Source organism: Felis catus, chromosome A3 (assembly GCF_018350175.1).
Source record: "Felis catus isolate Fca126 chromosome A3, F.catus_Fca126_mat1.0, whole genome shotgun sequence".
NCBI classification, from domain to species: Eukaryota; Metazoa; Chordata; class Mammalia; order Carnivora; family Felidae; genus Felis; species Felis catus.
This window is the reverse complement of record NC_058370.1, coordinates 52,317,659-52,331,761: the sequence shown is the minus strand read 5'-3', so window position 1 is coordinate 52,331,761 and position 14,103 is coordinate 52,317,659. Positions and strand designations below refer to the sequence as shown.

At 34.5% G+C, this 14,103-nt stretch overlaps 1 protein-coding gene across 2 annotated transcripts in view; it reads left to right on the top strand.

Moving 5' to 3' along the window:
• GCC2 (GRIP and coiled-coil domain containing 2) overlaps positions 1 to 14,103 on the top strand; it is a 62,038-nt gene that overhangs the window by 3,750 nt on the left and 44,185 nt on the right. For both annotated transcript variants that reach the window (XM_003983863.6, XM_019826950.3), the window contains exons 5-9: positions 2,052 to 2,156; positions 2,857 to 5,322; positions 6,012 to 6,081; positions 8,562 to 8,662; positions 8,888 to 8,986. In XM_003983863.6, coding sequence (XP_003983912.4) covers positions 2,052 to 2,156; positions 2,857 to 5,322; positions 6,012 to 6,081; positions 8,562 to 8,662; positions 8,888 to 8,986 — 2,841 coding nt within the window. The remainder of the gene's footprint in view (positions 1 to 2,051; positions 2,157 to 2,856; positions 5,323 to 6,011; positions 6,082 to 8,561; positions 8,663 to 8,887; positions 8,987 to 14,103) is intronic.

Sequence of the window (14,103 nt, the reverse complement as noted above, 5' to 3'; positions counted from 1 at the left end):
AGCTGATGTATTTGACTTTCATTTTTAGAAGAGGAATAATTGTATTTTCCATGTCAAAATTTGAAGGTATATGAAGTTATATGCTGCTTCCAAATACAAGGGGGAGGTGAAATTGCATGTTAAGATAATGAAATTTCTAGTACATGTCACTCTTGTTATTATCTCTTTGCTGGAATCAAGTCTGTATTTCCTAAGAAATAACTGTGCATCTGTGCCTCTAATCTTCAAGATTTTTTATAGCTGTTTTCAGTTAATGACCTGTATATATCCCCTAAAAATCAGTGAATGTATTTAGGATTGCTCTGATATTTACCAATCAGAAGTTTATATTGCAATATTCTATGTAATGTGAAAAAGCTAATTTTAAAACTAAAATTGTTTTAACCAAAGTAATCTGTGCACATAATTTACAAATAATGCTAATAACTAAATAACTTATTAAAACACTAATAACTTCTAGAAATTATTTCTGTATTTCTAAATAATACAGTTAACACTGCTATTCCTTGATTTATCCATTTTAGACATTTAGCTATTAACTTGCTGTTAACAGCATATGAAAATTTTGCTATCTTTCCCAATAACTCCTACTTTCCATTGATCAGATAGATCAGATCATCTTTACTGTTTTTTCCTGGACACCCCCCCCCCCCCCTTCTAAAGCCTTCTGTCCTGCATTAATTTGTTCTGGTTGTTCTCTAGGTCTGCCACCCAGTTTTCCTGGAAATGGCCTTGTGCCATGATCCTGTGAATTTTTACACTGCTTTTCTATATTGGCCCCCCATTTGCTAAGTGACATGTTATTCACTTTGGTGGTTAACCTCATCTTCATAGAGTATGCCCTTCTGTAGCATCCTAAGAAGGGATGTATGGGAGGAAAATGTCATCCCATATTTTAAAATGGCTTTATTCTACCTGTGTTTGAATAATAGCTATAACTTGATATAGAACTCTAAATTTTCTACATCTGTTGTTTGGTTTGTTTTTATTACTTTACGTAAGTTCAGAAGTAGACAGATATAGAGTGATAGTAGACTAATTTATTTAAGATTTTAACATTTTTATAGATTTTAAACATTTAGGTTTAACTTAATCTGGATTCATGATGAATTGGATTTGTGATTTTCCTGTATGTAAAGTCTTTCAGTATTTGTATCATGTTATGCAAATTTTGTAGAATAACGGAATCTGTTTCTTATTTTGTCTGAACAAGTTCATATGTAATTGGGATAATCTGTTCTTTGAAAATTTGATAGAATTCACCTGTAAAACTATTCCTTCTGTTACCTTAGGTGGACAGTTTTTAAACGACTAGTTTAATTTTTAAATTCTTACAGTATTAGGCTTTTTAATTTTTTTCTCTTGAGTTAATAAAGCTATATTTTTATTCCTTTCATTTCAGTTTTTAATGTTATTGCCAAATAATTGTTCATAATATTCTCTTTAGCTGTTTAATCTCTGATTTATATGTAGATATGTTTCCTTTTTATTTTTATTGTTGTGACTTCTGTCTTAATCAGTCTTGCTAGAAGTTTTACTTACTCTTGTTGATCTAGTTTCCATTTCATTTACTTTCTATCCTGTTAAATTTCTGCAGAGAACAAACCTGTCTCTGAGGAAGATGGGACAGGGGTGATTTCTTGCCTTTTATTCTCATCCTCCCTATTCATATTGTCAACCAATCCCCAGTTTTTGAATCCCACACATTATACTTCCCTCAACAATATCTAGGGCCTCCAATTTCTGGACATTTAATTTACTAGAGTATTTGCCAGCTTCTCGTGTGTTTCCCTGTGAAGACACTGTAAGTTTTACTTTTCTTCCTCTTTCTAATTCAGTTCCTCCTCCAGTTTTCAGTTTTTCAAAAATATGGTGAAATTTCCCGTAGTCCTTATTTATTTTCTCCTTTTCTCTTTGTTCTTACGTATAGACCTTTTTAAGTCTTTTATTCTTACTTCAGTGTGGTTTGGAAATGGTGAAGACAAAATTACGCATGTGTTCAATCCATCATTTTTAACCTCTGGCAAACAAATCACCCTGCTCCAAAACAGGCATTGACTGAACGTCTGGATGCTCTTCTTCTGGAAAAAGCAGAGAGTGAGCAACAGTGTCTTTATCTGAAGAAAGAAAATACTAAAATGAAGCAAGAGGTTGAGGTAAGGCAACAATGTAATGTTTGGTTTTTTTATTTATTTACTATAGTCATGAATTTTAGAGCTAAAATCTTAACAAGCATGTGATTTGATGACTTTAATAATTTACAACAAATTAATATCTAAAAAAGAAAAACAACTGAAATCCCTCATCTACATAGAGATAGAACTAGCATTTAGTTTTTGCATTTCTTAATTCTCTTTATTGCTGTAATGTTACTCTTTAATGAGAATTATTAAAAATTACTTGTTTTGTGAAAAAGTACTTGTTTAAGTAAGTTGACTCTCACACATACTCTAAATGAATCATTGTTCAGTTCTGGAATAGTCAGTTGCCTATTGGGTCTGGGCTAATTTTCCCCAAAAGTCCCCTATTGTTCAACTCAGGAGATAACTCATTAAACCTTTGTGACTCAATATAACTTCCGTGATTTATCCCTTTTTAAAAGGAAATTAAATCCAGAGATTTCTTAGATTTTAGTTATTACCCTGAATAACACATTTAGTACTGCAACGTGCAGTATGATACTTAAGGTAGTTGCAGCCTGAGCAGAATTCTTGGGAGTCTCAGTGTCATATTGCTCTATGTACATTTTTGCTCACTTCCTTTTCTCTCCAGTTAGCCTGTGGCTAATATTTTTCCTGAAGGCAGGCATTTCTTTTGTCTTAATTAGGTATTTTTGTGTGCTGATTTTTATAATAGGATTCTATTACTAAGATGGAAGATGTGCACAAGGAGTTTGAACAATCACAAGGAAACTATGTGAAAGAAATTGAAAATCTGAAAAATGAATTAATGGCAGTACATTCCAAACACAGTGAAGATAAAGCTAGCTTGCAAAAGGAACTGGAAGAAGCAACAAAAAAACAATTAGAACTTTCCGAACAACTTAAATTTCAGAGTAACTGTGAAGATAATGTTAAAAAACTACAAGAGATTCAGAACATCAAGCCAGTCTTTGAGGAACAAATTTTATATCTACAAAAACAATTAAGCACTGCCACAAATGAAAAGGAGCAAGAAATTACGCATCTCCAAGAAGTCATTGAGGCTAATTCCCAGCGTTACCAAAAAGATATTAATAGTTTGCAAGAAGAGCTTTTGCAGTTGAAAGTTGCACACCAAGAAGAGGTGAAAGATTTGATGTGCCAAATAGAAGCATCTGCAAAAGAACGGGAAGCAGAAGTGAGTAATTTAAACCAGCTAAAGGAGAATTTAGTCAGACAATGTGAAGCAAGTGTGAAGAACATTCAGGAGAAATATGAATGTGAATTAGAAAACTTAGAGAGTGCGCCAGATGCAAACCACGAAAATCAGATGTGTCCTATGCTCTTACAAGAAGAAGCTTTTGTAGAACAAGTAGTAAACGAAAAAATCAAACACTTAGAAAACACCTTAAAAGAACTGGAGTCTCAACATAGTATCTTAAAAGATGAGGTAACTTACATGAATAATCTTAAATTAAAACTTGAACTTGATGCACAACATATAAAGGATGAGTTTTTTCATGAACGGGAAGACTTAGAGTTTAAAATTAATGAATTATTGCTAGCTAAAGAAGAACAGAGCTGTGTAATTGAAAAATTAAAATCTGAACTAGAAGATTCAAACAAACAATTTTGCTGTATTGTAGAACAACATAACAAAGAAGTACAGAGACTTAAGGAACAGCATCAAAAAGAAATATCAGAACTAACTGAGACATTTTTGTCAGGTTCAGAAAAAGAAAAATTAACACTAATGTTTGAAATACAAGGTCTTAAGGAGCAGTGTGAAAACCTACAGCAAGAAAAGCAAGAAGCAATTTTAAATTATGAGAGTCTGAGGGAGATTATGGAGATCTTACAAACAGAACTGGGGGAATCTGCTGGGAAAATAAGTCAAGAGTTTGAATCAATGAAGCAACAGCAAGCATCTGATGTTAACGAACTTCAGCAGAAACTCAGAACTGCCTTTAATGAAAAAGATGCTCTTCTTGAAACTGTGAATCGTCTCCAGAGAGAAAATGAAAAGTTGTCCCAACAAGAATTAGTGCCAGAACTTGAAAATACCATAAAAAGTCTTCAAGAAAAGAATGAAGTGTGTTTAGTTAGTCTCAGTCAGAGAGATACCATGTTACAAGAACTTGAAGCAAAGATAAGTTCCCTCACTGAGGAAAAAAATGATTTCATAAGTAAAATAAAAACTTCTCATGAAGAGATGGATAATCTCCATAAAAAATGTGAAAGGGAAGAAAGATTGATTGTAGAACTTAGGGGAAAAGTAGAGCAAACTAGCCACTGCAACAGTGAACTGGAACAAAAGGTAAATGAATTAAGAGGAGAACTAGAAGAAACTTTAAAAGAAAAGGATCAAAATAACCAAAAACTAGAAAAACTTATGGTTCAATTAAAAACTGTCTCTGAGGACCAGGAAGCACTATCATCTGAAGTTAAGTCTCTTTATGAGGAAAATAATAGATTAAGTTCAGAAAAGAACCAGTTGAATAGGGATTTGGAAGTTCTCCTGTCCCAAAAAGAAGATGTTATGCTTAAGGAACACATTTCTGAATTAGAAAAGAAACTTCAGGTAACAATTACAGAACGAGATAATTTAAGTACACTGTTTGAAAATGAGCAGGTTCAGAAGTTATTTGTCAAAACTCAGTTATATGGTTTTCTGAAGCAGATGGAGTCAAAAGTTTCAGAAGAAGATGAAGAGCAAGATGTTGTAAATATCCTACAAGCTGTAGGTGAATCCTTAGCTAAAATCAATGAGGAAAAACACAACTTGATATTTCAGTATGATGAAAGGGTAGCAGAGTTAGAAAAAAAGATTAAGTGCCTTCAAGAAGAGAATGCAGTTCAGCATGAAGAGCTTCAGTCTCTACTAAGAGACCATGAACAAGAGAAAGTTCTCTTAAGGAAAGAATTAGAAGAAACCCTGTCGCATAAAGAGGCCTTGCAGTCTGATCTTCTAGAAATGAAGAATGCTAATGAAAAAACAAGGCTTGAAAATCAGAATCTTTTAAGTCAAGTTGAAGAAGCCTCTCAAAACTTACATAGCAAAAATAAAACCCAAAATGAAAAAGAACAGTCTTTTGTAAGGGAGCTTGAAAACCTGAGGCTATCGCAGGAACAAAAAGAAGCTGAATTGCAGGACGTGAGAGCAGAGTTGTTGTTATTAAAGGTACTATTTCAATTTTATTAATTTAAATAAATTCTTAGTTCTAGTACTAGACTAGAAAATACATACATTAAATTTTTACACTTTTAAGTCAGAAGTAAATTGTTTTCTGAAAAGTACATTAAACATTTTCATGTTACGTATTCTGTATCCATATTGGTCACTTTTTGGTTTTAGATCATTTTAGAATCTTGATCTGGCATAAGATTAAATGATTAAGGGGTTAAATGTCTTGGTCAAAATTGCATAACTAGTCAACACCAAAACTACAACATGAAAAAACTAGAATTTCATTCTGGTGTGATATACATTTTACCTTTCTTAAAGAGCACTATTGAGCAGAAAAGTGGGCTATTGTGGTATTTAACTTCAGCCAAAATTTTAGATTTTTGTCCAAAATTTGTGAAAGTATGATAAACTATAATCATTTAATCTTTTCTTTATTGCATTATGTGTTTGGTATGTGTCAGGTTGTTCATCTTGGCCTTGGATACTACTGTTTTTTTACAGTAAATTCTATATGCATAAGGTCAGTATTACTTGGTCTATCAAGGTAAGAAAAAGACTGCTCATCAAATTGCTTTTTGTGTGAATTTTCTTTAATGAGGATTTTCTCATGCTTGATATGATGGCCAATTAGTTCATCATGGGAAATGAAGTGATTTTCTTTTTGTTTTTTCTATAAAATCTAGGATTCCTTAGAGAAATCACCTGTAGAAAATGATCAACCTTCTTTAGTAAAAGAGTTGGAAGAAAAAATAGGTAAGTATGGTTTTGTATATGTTGTCACAATGAATTACACAGATTCTTCTAGAGTTAGAATACATTGAGAAATGTAGCTGATTAATGAGTTGTTAAATCATGATAACTAGCTGTCTCTAATGCCCTCATTTTTGCTTCTCTGCCATCTGTTTGCCTTCCTTTCCAAAATTACCACTCTCTTGTTTAATTTTTTAATCTAAAGGACTGATGTGATTCCATTTATAAATGGTTCCATGATGGTTTGGGGATTTTTCATTTATTTAGCAAAGTTTATTTGAATGCCTAGCTAGATAGGCACTAGTAATAGCAAGTGATTAAAATACAGACCATGTCTTCAAAGACCCAAGTGCCAGAGGGGCTGTTCTTGTAGTAGTTTGAAGTGTCGACAAGGTGTAATGCTGGAAGTACAGGAAGGCATGATCGGCTGTCTGTCTTCAGGTAGGAAAAACCTCACAGAATAGGCTATACTTTTGTGTTGAAGAATGAGAAATTTGACATGAGAAGAAAGGTATTCTGGCAGGAGAGAACGGCAGGTGTGTGAATATCAACATACATAACATCAAGGAGCATACCAAGAAGTTCCTAGAGAGGCAGGAGTATGACCACAAAAGCACTAGAATGTGTGCAAAGAAGTTGAGACTTTGTCCTATACACATCTTTGTCATAGTAACATTATGGAGTAGCTATTTTATTCCCATTTAAAAATAAGAGACAAATACTTAGAAGTGTTAAGTAATGTGCCCATAAATCTTCAATTTAGTGTCTAGTTAGTCTAGTGAGGGAGAGGTAGCAGGGGAAGCTGGAAGATTTTTAAATGCTAGTTTTCTTATAGTTGATGACTGGGACAAGTGGGGTTAAAAATGAGATTAGGAACTCGGTTTGAGACAAATTTAACAACTCAGATGGTGATGTCAGGTAGACTACTAAATATGCAAATCTGGAGTTATGGGGAGAGAGCTAGATCCGAGGTAAAAAGTTGTAGTTAACAGAACAGTTAAAAGCCATGAGATGGAGATCACCAAGGAAGTGAATGTAGAAAAAATATGAAGACCAGAGACCGTTCTCTGTCATTTAAAAGTCTGAAAGATGGGAACAGCACAGGAGATTGGGAAGGAGCGGCCAGTGAGTTGGGAAAACCCAGAACATAAAATGTGTTGGAAATTAAGATCGATGAAGTGCAAGTAACAGAAGTGTTTAAAGAGAGAAAAAATATTTAACCATAGCAAATGCTAGAATAGGTAAAGTAACATCAGTACAAAGAACTAACCATTGGATTAAGCAAACTAGAGGGCATTGGTAACTTGATAACCTTTTCCGTGATATGCTAAAGCCAGAGCCTGAATGAAATATGTTCAAAAAAAAAAAAAAAAGAGAGAAATTTGAGAGCATGTGTACACATTCTTACAAAGGGATTTGCTTATAAAAGAGATGAGACAGTATCCAGAGGGGAAGTGTGGTGGTTTGCCTTTTTTTGTTTGTGTGCTGTTTCAGCAATCCTTTTATGACCTTTCCCATCCTCTTTGGTGCTTCCACTGGGGCACCTGGGTGGCTCAAGTCAGTTGAGTGGCCAACTCTTGATTTCAGCTCAGGTCATGATCTCATGTGTTCATGAGTTCGAGCCCTGCATCGGGCTCCATGCTGACAGTACAGAGCCTGCTTAGGATTCTCTTTCTGTCCCTGTCTCTCTGCCCCTCCCCACTCTCTCTCTCTCTTTCAGAATAAATAAATAAACTTTAAAAAAAAAATGAAAGAAAGAAAAAAAGAAAACTCCATTAGAAAGGGGGATTTGCTGCACAAGAAAGAGGGAGCTTTGCTGCACTGATTCTTGAGTACGTGAGAGGTGTAGGATGAAATGCAAAAGTGGAACAATTGGCCAGTGCTGCACAAACACACAGACAAAATAATCACCTGTAGCAGCAGAGAAAGGCAGACTCTGTGAGCACAGGTGCATCTGGATTAATGAGCGAGGACAGAAATTCAGATAACTTAAGCAGAGATATCAAGAAATAAGATCTAGAACACAGGAGCTGAAATAGAGGAAATGGCTAAAGATGTTAAGGAAGAGATCAGGATTGGAGTGTGTCTACAGAGCAAAAGTATTTAACTGTATCTGATATTTCCCCATATGATCCTGATTTGCAAATTGCCGCCTAAAATCCTACCATAGTTGAGTTTCTACTTCTAACATTAAAGGAGCACTAAAAGCCTCTCCAATTCCTAGACACTTATGAAATGAGTAGGCTATTTTGACAGTTGGAAGGAAATGGACATTTTTCCCATTGTTTCCCTTGCTTAGGTAATGACTAAACTTTCACTTAAAAAAATAGATACTAATATTTTTGCTACTTATTACTTTTAATTACAGATTACAGATTTTGTGTTCCAGATTAAAGGTCAATTTCTAAGGCTAAAACAAGTAAATAATTTGGATTTTTTCTTTTTGAGTTCATATATATAATCCTTTCATTTTGTGTTTTTAGGATATCTGGAAAAAGAATCCAAAGAGAAAGAGGAAAAAATAAATAAGATAAAACTAGTTGCTGTGAAGGCAAAAAAAGAACTAGATTCTAGCAAAAGAGAGGTAAGGTGACTTAAAAATACAAGATTCAATAATCTTGCATATTAGAAAATCTAGTTTTTCTGTCCATAAAAAACTTTTTAGGGGCGCCTGGCTGGCTCAGTCGGTAGAGCACATGACTCTTGATCTCAGCATCATGAGTTCAAGCCCCACACTGGGTGTAGAGATTACTTAAAAATAAAATCTTTAAAAAACAAAACAAAACTTTTTATCATATATTTAAAATAGGCCCAGACTCTACGGGAAGAGCTTGAATGTGTTCGATCAGAAAAGGATCAGTTGTCTACTTCCATGAGAGATCTCATTCAAGGAGCAGAAAGCTATAAGGTAAAAATAGTTATTTTAATAGCAAGGTATATTTGTAACTTCTAAGTTAAGGAATGTACTAGAAATGCAAAACTTGTCCATAAGACAGTCACCTTGTATTTTTTAGTAAATTTGTTTCTATTTTTTTGTGTAATGTCATAGCATCCTAGTATCAAGATTTTAAGTGTCTGAGATTTAAAGTACCTTCAAGCTATTGTTTTTTAAAACCAAAATTCTGTCTTGGGATTTCCTAATAAAATCAGTAACAAAAAAGATGACTATTATTACTGTTATTATTTTATATTCTGGCCATGTGAATAAACTTGAAACTCAAACAACAGGTTTAAAAGGAAAGTAAAAGCATTATTTGGAGGTAATATGCTTATCAACCTAACATGAGAATATTATAAAAAAATTTAAAATTAAAATAAGTGAGTGCAACAAAATCCCTGAATGTAAGATAAATACCTTTACATTCTTGTATGTATTTATTCAGCAAATATTTATACAGTCTGAGTACTGAGTACTAGGGAGATGCGGTCCACCAAATAGACTAAATTCCTGCCCTCTAAGGACTTAAATTCTAATGGCAATAACAGAGAAGTAGACAAAAAAAATTTAAGAAACTTACAGTGTATAACAATAAAAGAGGATGGTATCAACAAGAGAGTGAGCCAAGTGGGATTGATTGAAAGAAGAAAATTCCATAGAAGCCAAAAAATAAAATTTCAGGAAGAACTTTAATGAGAAAATTTGGCACTTCATGAAGAAAACTGCAAAACATATATATAGCAACTATTATTATTTGATATACTTGTTTCCAGGTTGGTTTACATGTTCTGAAACAATTTCACTAAAGATTTATTTATCTATTTTGGTTAGGCAATCTTGACAATTATTTTAAGTTTCAAATGGGAAATAAGCTCACAAGAATAGTTAATACTTTTTAAAGTGAAAAAAGAAAAGCCATCTTGCTCTAGCAGGTGTGAAATTTATTACAAAACCATAATGTGATACAATTCTGATATAAAAATAAGACATTAATTTAACAGAAGACAGAGACCTCTGCATAACAACAAACACTTCTAGGCCAGCCTCTTTTCTAAGCACTTTACACATCTTATCACACTTAATTCTAAAAAAAAAATTTTTTTAGTAAAAACCAAAAAAACAAGAAACATATAATTAACATTGCCGCTATCACAGAGCAAGTAACAGAATAAAGCCAAGTTTGGATTCAGGAAGTCTGGTTCCAGATCTGTTCTATCACCAACTAAGCTAGATTGTATACTAGCCCAGTAAGATTTGAAAACATTGAAACCAACAAAGAAGGAATTAGGTAACTACTTCAGAATAATTTAGTTAGATTTTTACTTTACTCCCACACACCAAAATAAATTCTAGGTGGATTTAAAGAGTTTTGTGAAAAGTGAAAAGGATTTTTTAAAACCTGGTATAAAACAATCATTTTACTGCTGGATATGAGATATGTTTCTAAATTTAAAAGCAATTGAATTTACAAAGAAAAAGATAGACTGAACTATATAAAATAAAAAATTAACATGAATATATGACAAGGGATTAATATCCTTAATATATAAAGGTATTTGACACATCCATTTTTTTAAAACACTTATTTGAAATTTAAATATAGGCTCATTTGTCTTTTATGAGCCATTAGCAGCTTGCTTCTTTACATTTTAATCTAATTTATTAATTTTTATCAATGGGTAGACCAGGTATGCCAATTTCTTTGTTTAAACTATAGAGATGCCTGGGTGGTTTAGTCGGTGAAGCATCCAACTTTGTTTCAGGTCATGATCTCACGGTTCATGAGTTCGAGCCCCGCATTGGGCTCTGTGCTGACAGTTCAGAGCCTGGAGCCTGCTTCGGATTCTGTGTCTCCCTTTCTGTCTGCCCCTCCCCTACTCACACTCTGTTGCTCTCTCTCAAAAAATAAGCAAACATTAAAAAAAAATTTTTTTAATATAGATTTCAGGGGTATTTGGGTGTCTCAGTCAGTTGAGTGTCCAACTTTCGATTTCAGCTCAGGTCATGATCCCAGTGTTGTGGGATCCCCTGTGTCAGGTTCCGTGCTGAGCGTGGGGCCTTTTTAAGATTCTTTCTTCCTCTGCCCCTCTCTCCTTACACATGTCCACTGTCTCTCTCAAAAACCAATAAAAATTAAATATATATATAGATAGATTTCAAAAGACAAAAAAAAAAAAAAAAAGAATATCAAAGAATGGTGAGCCAAGTACAAAAGGTACAACTGCATAATGAGAATGCTCATAGGAAAAGAAAGACATGCCTTTCAAGAAATGTTAAAAATTTAGGGCACCTGGGTGGCTTAGTCAGTTAAGCATCTGACTCTGGATTTCAGCTCGGATCATGATGTTACAGTTCGTGGGTTCAAGCCCTACATCAGGCTCTTTGCTTAGAGCACAGAGCCTGCTTAGGATTCTCTCTCCCCCTTGTCTGCCCCTCCTCCAGTCTCACACATGTTCTCTCTCTCTCTCTCTAAATAAACTCTTAAAAATTTTAAAAGTTCCTTAGAGAAGGAAAATGATGTAGGTCAGACTCAGAAAACAATACTGAAGAAGAACAAAATGGGAGGATTAACCTGACTTCAAGACTTACTATAAAACTACAGCAATCAAGACAATGTGATATTGGTAGAAGAATAGAGAAATAGATCAGTAGGAGAGAATAGAGAGCCCAGAAATAGACCCATATAAATATAGTCAGCTGATCTTTGACAGTGGAGGAAAAGATAACCTTTTAAACAAATGGTGCTAAAACAATTAGACATCCACCTGTAAAAAAAAAAAAAAAAAAAATTGAATCTAGATACAGACCTCATACCCTTCACAAAAATTATCTCAAAAGTGGATCATAAGCCTACATGTAAAACAAAAAACTGTGAAACTCCTAGAAAATAACTGGAGAAAACCTAGGTGAATTTGAGTGTAACAATGACTTTTTAGAACACCAAAGGTATGATCCATGAAAGAATTGATAAGCTATATGTATACACACACACACACACACACACACACACACATACATACACAGACACACACACACACACACATATATGTTTAAATTATAAGCATTTGTTCTGCGAAAGATAATGTCAAGAGAATGAGAAGGCATAGACTGGGAGAAAATATTTGCAAAGGACGTACATCTGATAAAGGACTGTTATCCTAAAATATGCAAAGAACTACTAAAACTCAACAGTAAGAACACAAAAAACCTGATTTAAAACTGGGCCAAAAAACTTACACCAAAGAAGATAAACAGATGGCAAATAAGCATTTGAAAAGATATTCCACACCATATGTCATCAGGGAAGTGCAAATTAAAACCACTGCATGCCTATTAGAATGGCCAAAATCTGAAACACCAACACCAACAAATGCTGACAAAGACATGGAGCAATAGGAACTCTCATTCAGAAAATCTGGTAGGGGGTACAAAATAGTACAGCCATTTTAACAGAAGTTTGGCAATTTCTCACAAAACTAAACCTACTCTTACCATATGATCTAGTAACTGTTGGTGTTTATGCAACGGAGTTGAAAACATATCCATGCAAAAACCTGCATGTAGGTGTTATAAACAGCTTTGTTTATAATTGCCAGACTTTGGGAACAACCAAGGTGGCCTTCAGTAGGTAAATGGATAGATAAACTGGTACATCCAGGCAACGGAATGTCATTTAGCACTGAAAAGAAATGAGCTATGAAGCCATGAAAAGGCATGAAGGAAACTTAAATGCATGCTACTACCAAGCAAAAGAAGCCAATCTGAAAAGTCTACATAATGTATGATTCCAACTACATGACATGTTGGAAAAGGGAAAAGACAGTTAAAAACAAAAAAATCAGTGGTTGGGGAGGAAGAGATGAATAGATGGAACAGAGGATTTTTAGGTTGTGAAACTACTCTGTATGATACTGATTAATGGTGGATGTATGTCATTATAAATTTGTCCAAAGCTAGAGAATGTACAACACCAGAAGTGAACCCTAATGTAAACTATGGACTTTGGATGGTGATGTGTCAGTGTAAGGTCATCAATTGTAACAAATGTGCCATGTATTATTGATAATATAGAAGGCTCTGCATTTGGGGGTAGAGGAGTAATGGGAAATCTGTACCTTCCTCTCTGTTTTGGTGTGAACCTAAAACTGCTCTTAAAAAAATGAAGTCTATTAAAACATTTTCAAAAATACATTTTAGGGGCACCTGGGTGGCTCAGTTGATTATTCAAGCCCCACATCAGGCTCTGTGCTGGCAGTGTGGAGGCTGCTTGGGCCTCTCTGTCCCTCTCTCCGCCCCTCACCAGCTTGCTCTCTCTCTCCCTCTCTCTCTCTCAAAGTAAATAAATAAACTTAAAAATACATTTTATAGTTGTAGAATTTTCTCAGTCTTTGAATAAGCTAGGGATTCCATTTGTGAGGAAACAACAGGACGTACGATTAAATCGGTCCTGCTGATATGTTTAAGAATCATGATCATTTTTTATAAAAATAGACATAACTGAGCTCCATTAGGTTCCTCAGGGAACATCAATATTAGGATGCTGAGGAATTTTGTAGACTTGTGAACCTGGCCAGTTTCTTTTTTCAGTGTTCATATCACTTAAAATAATCATTTTTATCAGTTTTTTAATGTTTATGTTAAGAGAAAGAGAGCAGGTGCACACACACATGAACAGGAGGAGGAGAGAGAGCGAGAGAGAGAGAATCCCAGGCCAGCTCCATGCTCAGTGTGGAGCCTGATGCAGAGCTTGATCGTGACCTGAGCCAAAATAAAGAGTTGGATGCTTAACCAAGTTCCCCAGATGCCTCTCAGTTGTTGTTGTTGTTGTTGTTGTTGTTGTTGTTTTAAAGATCTGAACAGGGGCGCCTGGGTGGCTCAGTCAGTTGGACACCTGACTTCAGCTCAGGTCATGATCTCACAGCTCATGAATTCAAGCCCCACGTTGGACTCTGTGCTGACAGCTCAGAGCCTGGAGCCTGCTTCAGATTCTGTGTCTCTCTCTCTCGCCTTCAAAAGTAAACATACATTAAAAATATTAAAAAAAAAAAAAGATCTGAACGTGCAACAATTCTGAAGCGGTGATAATT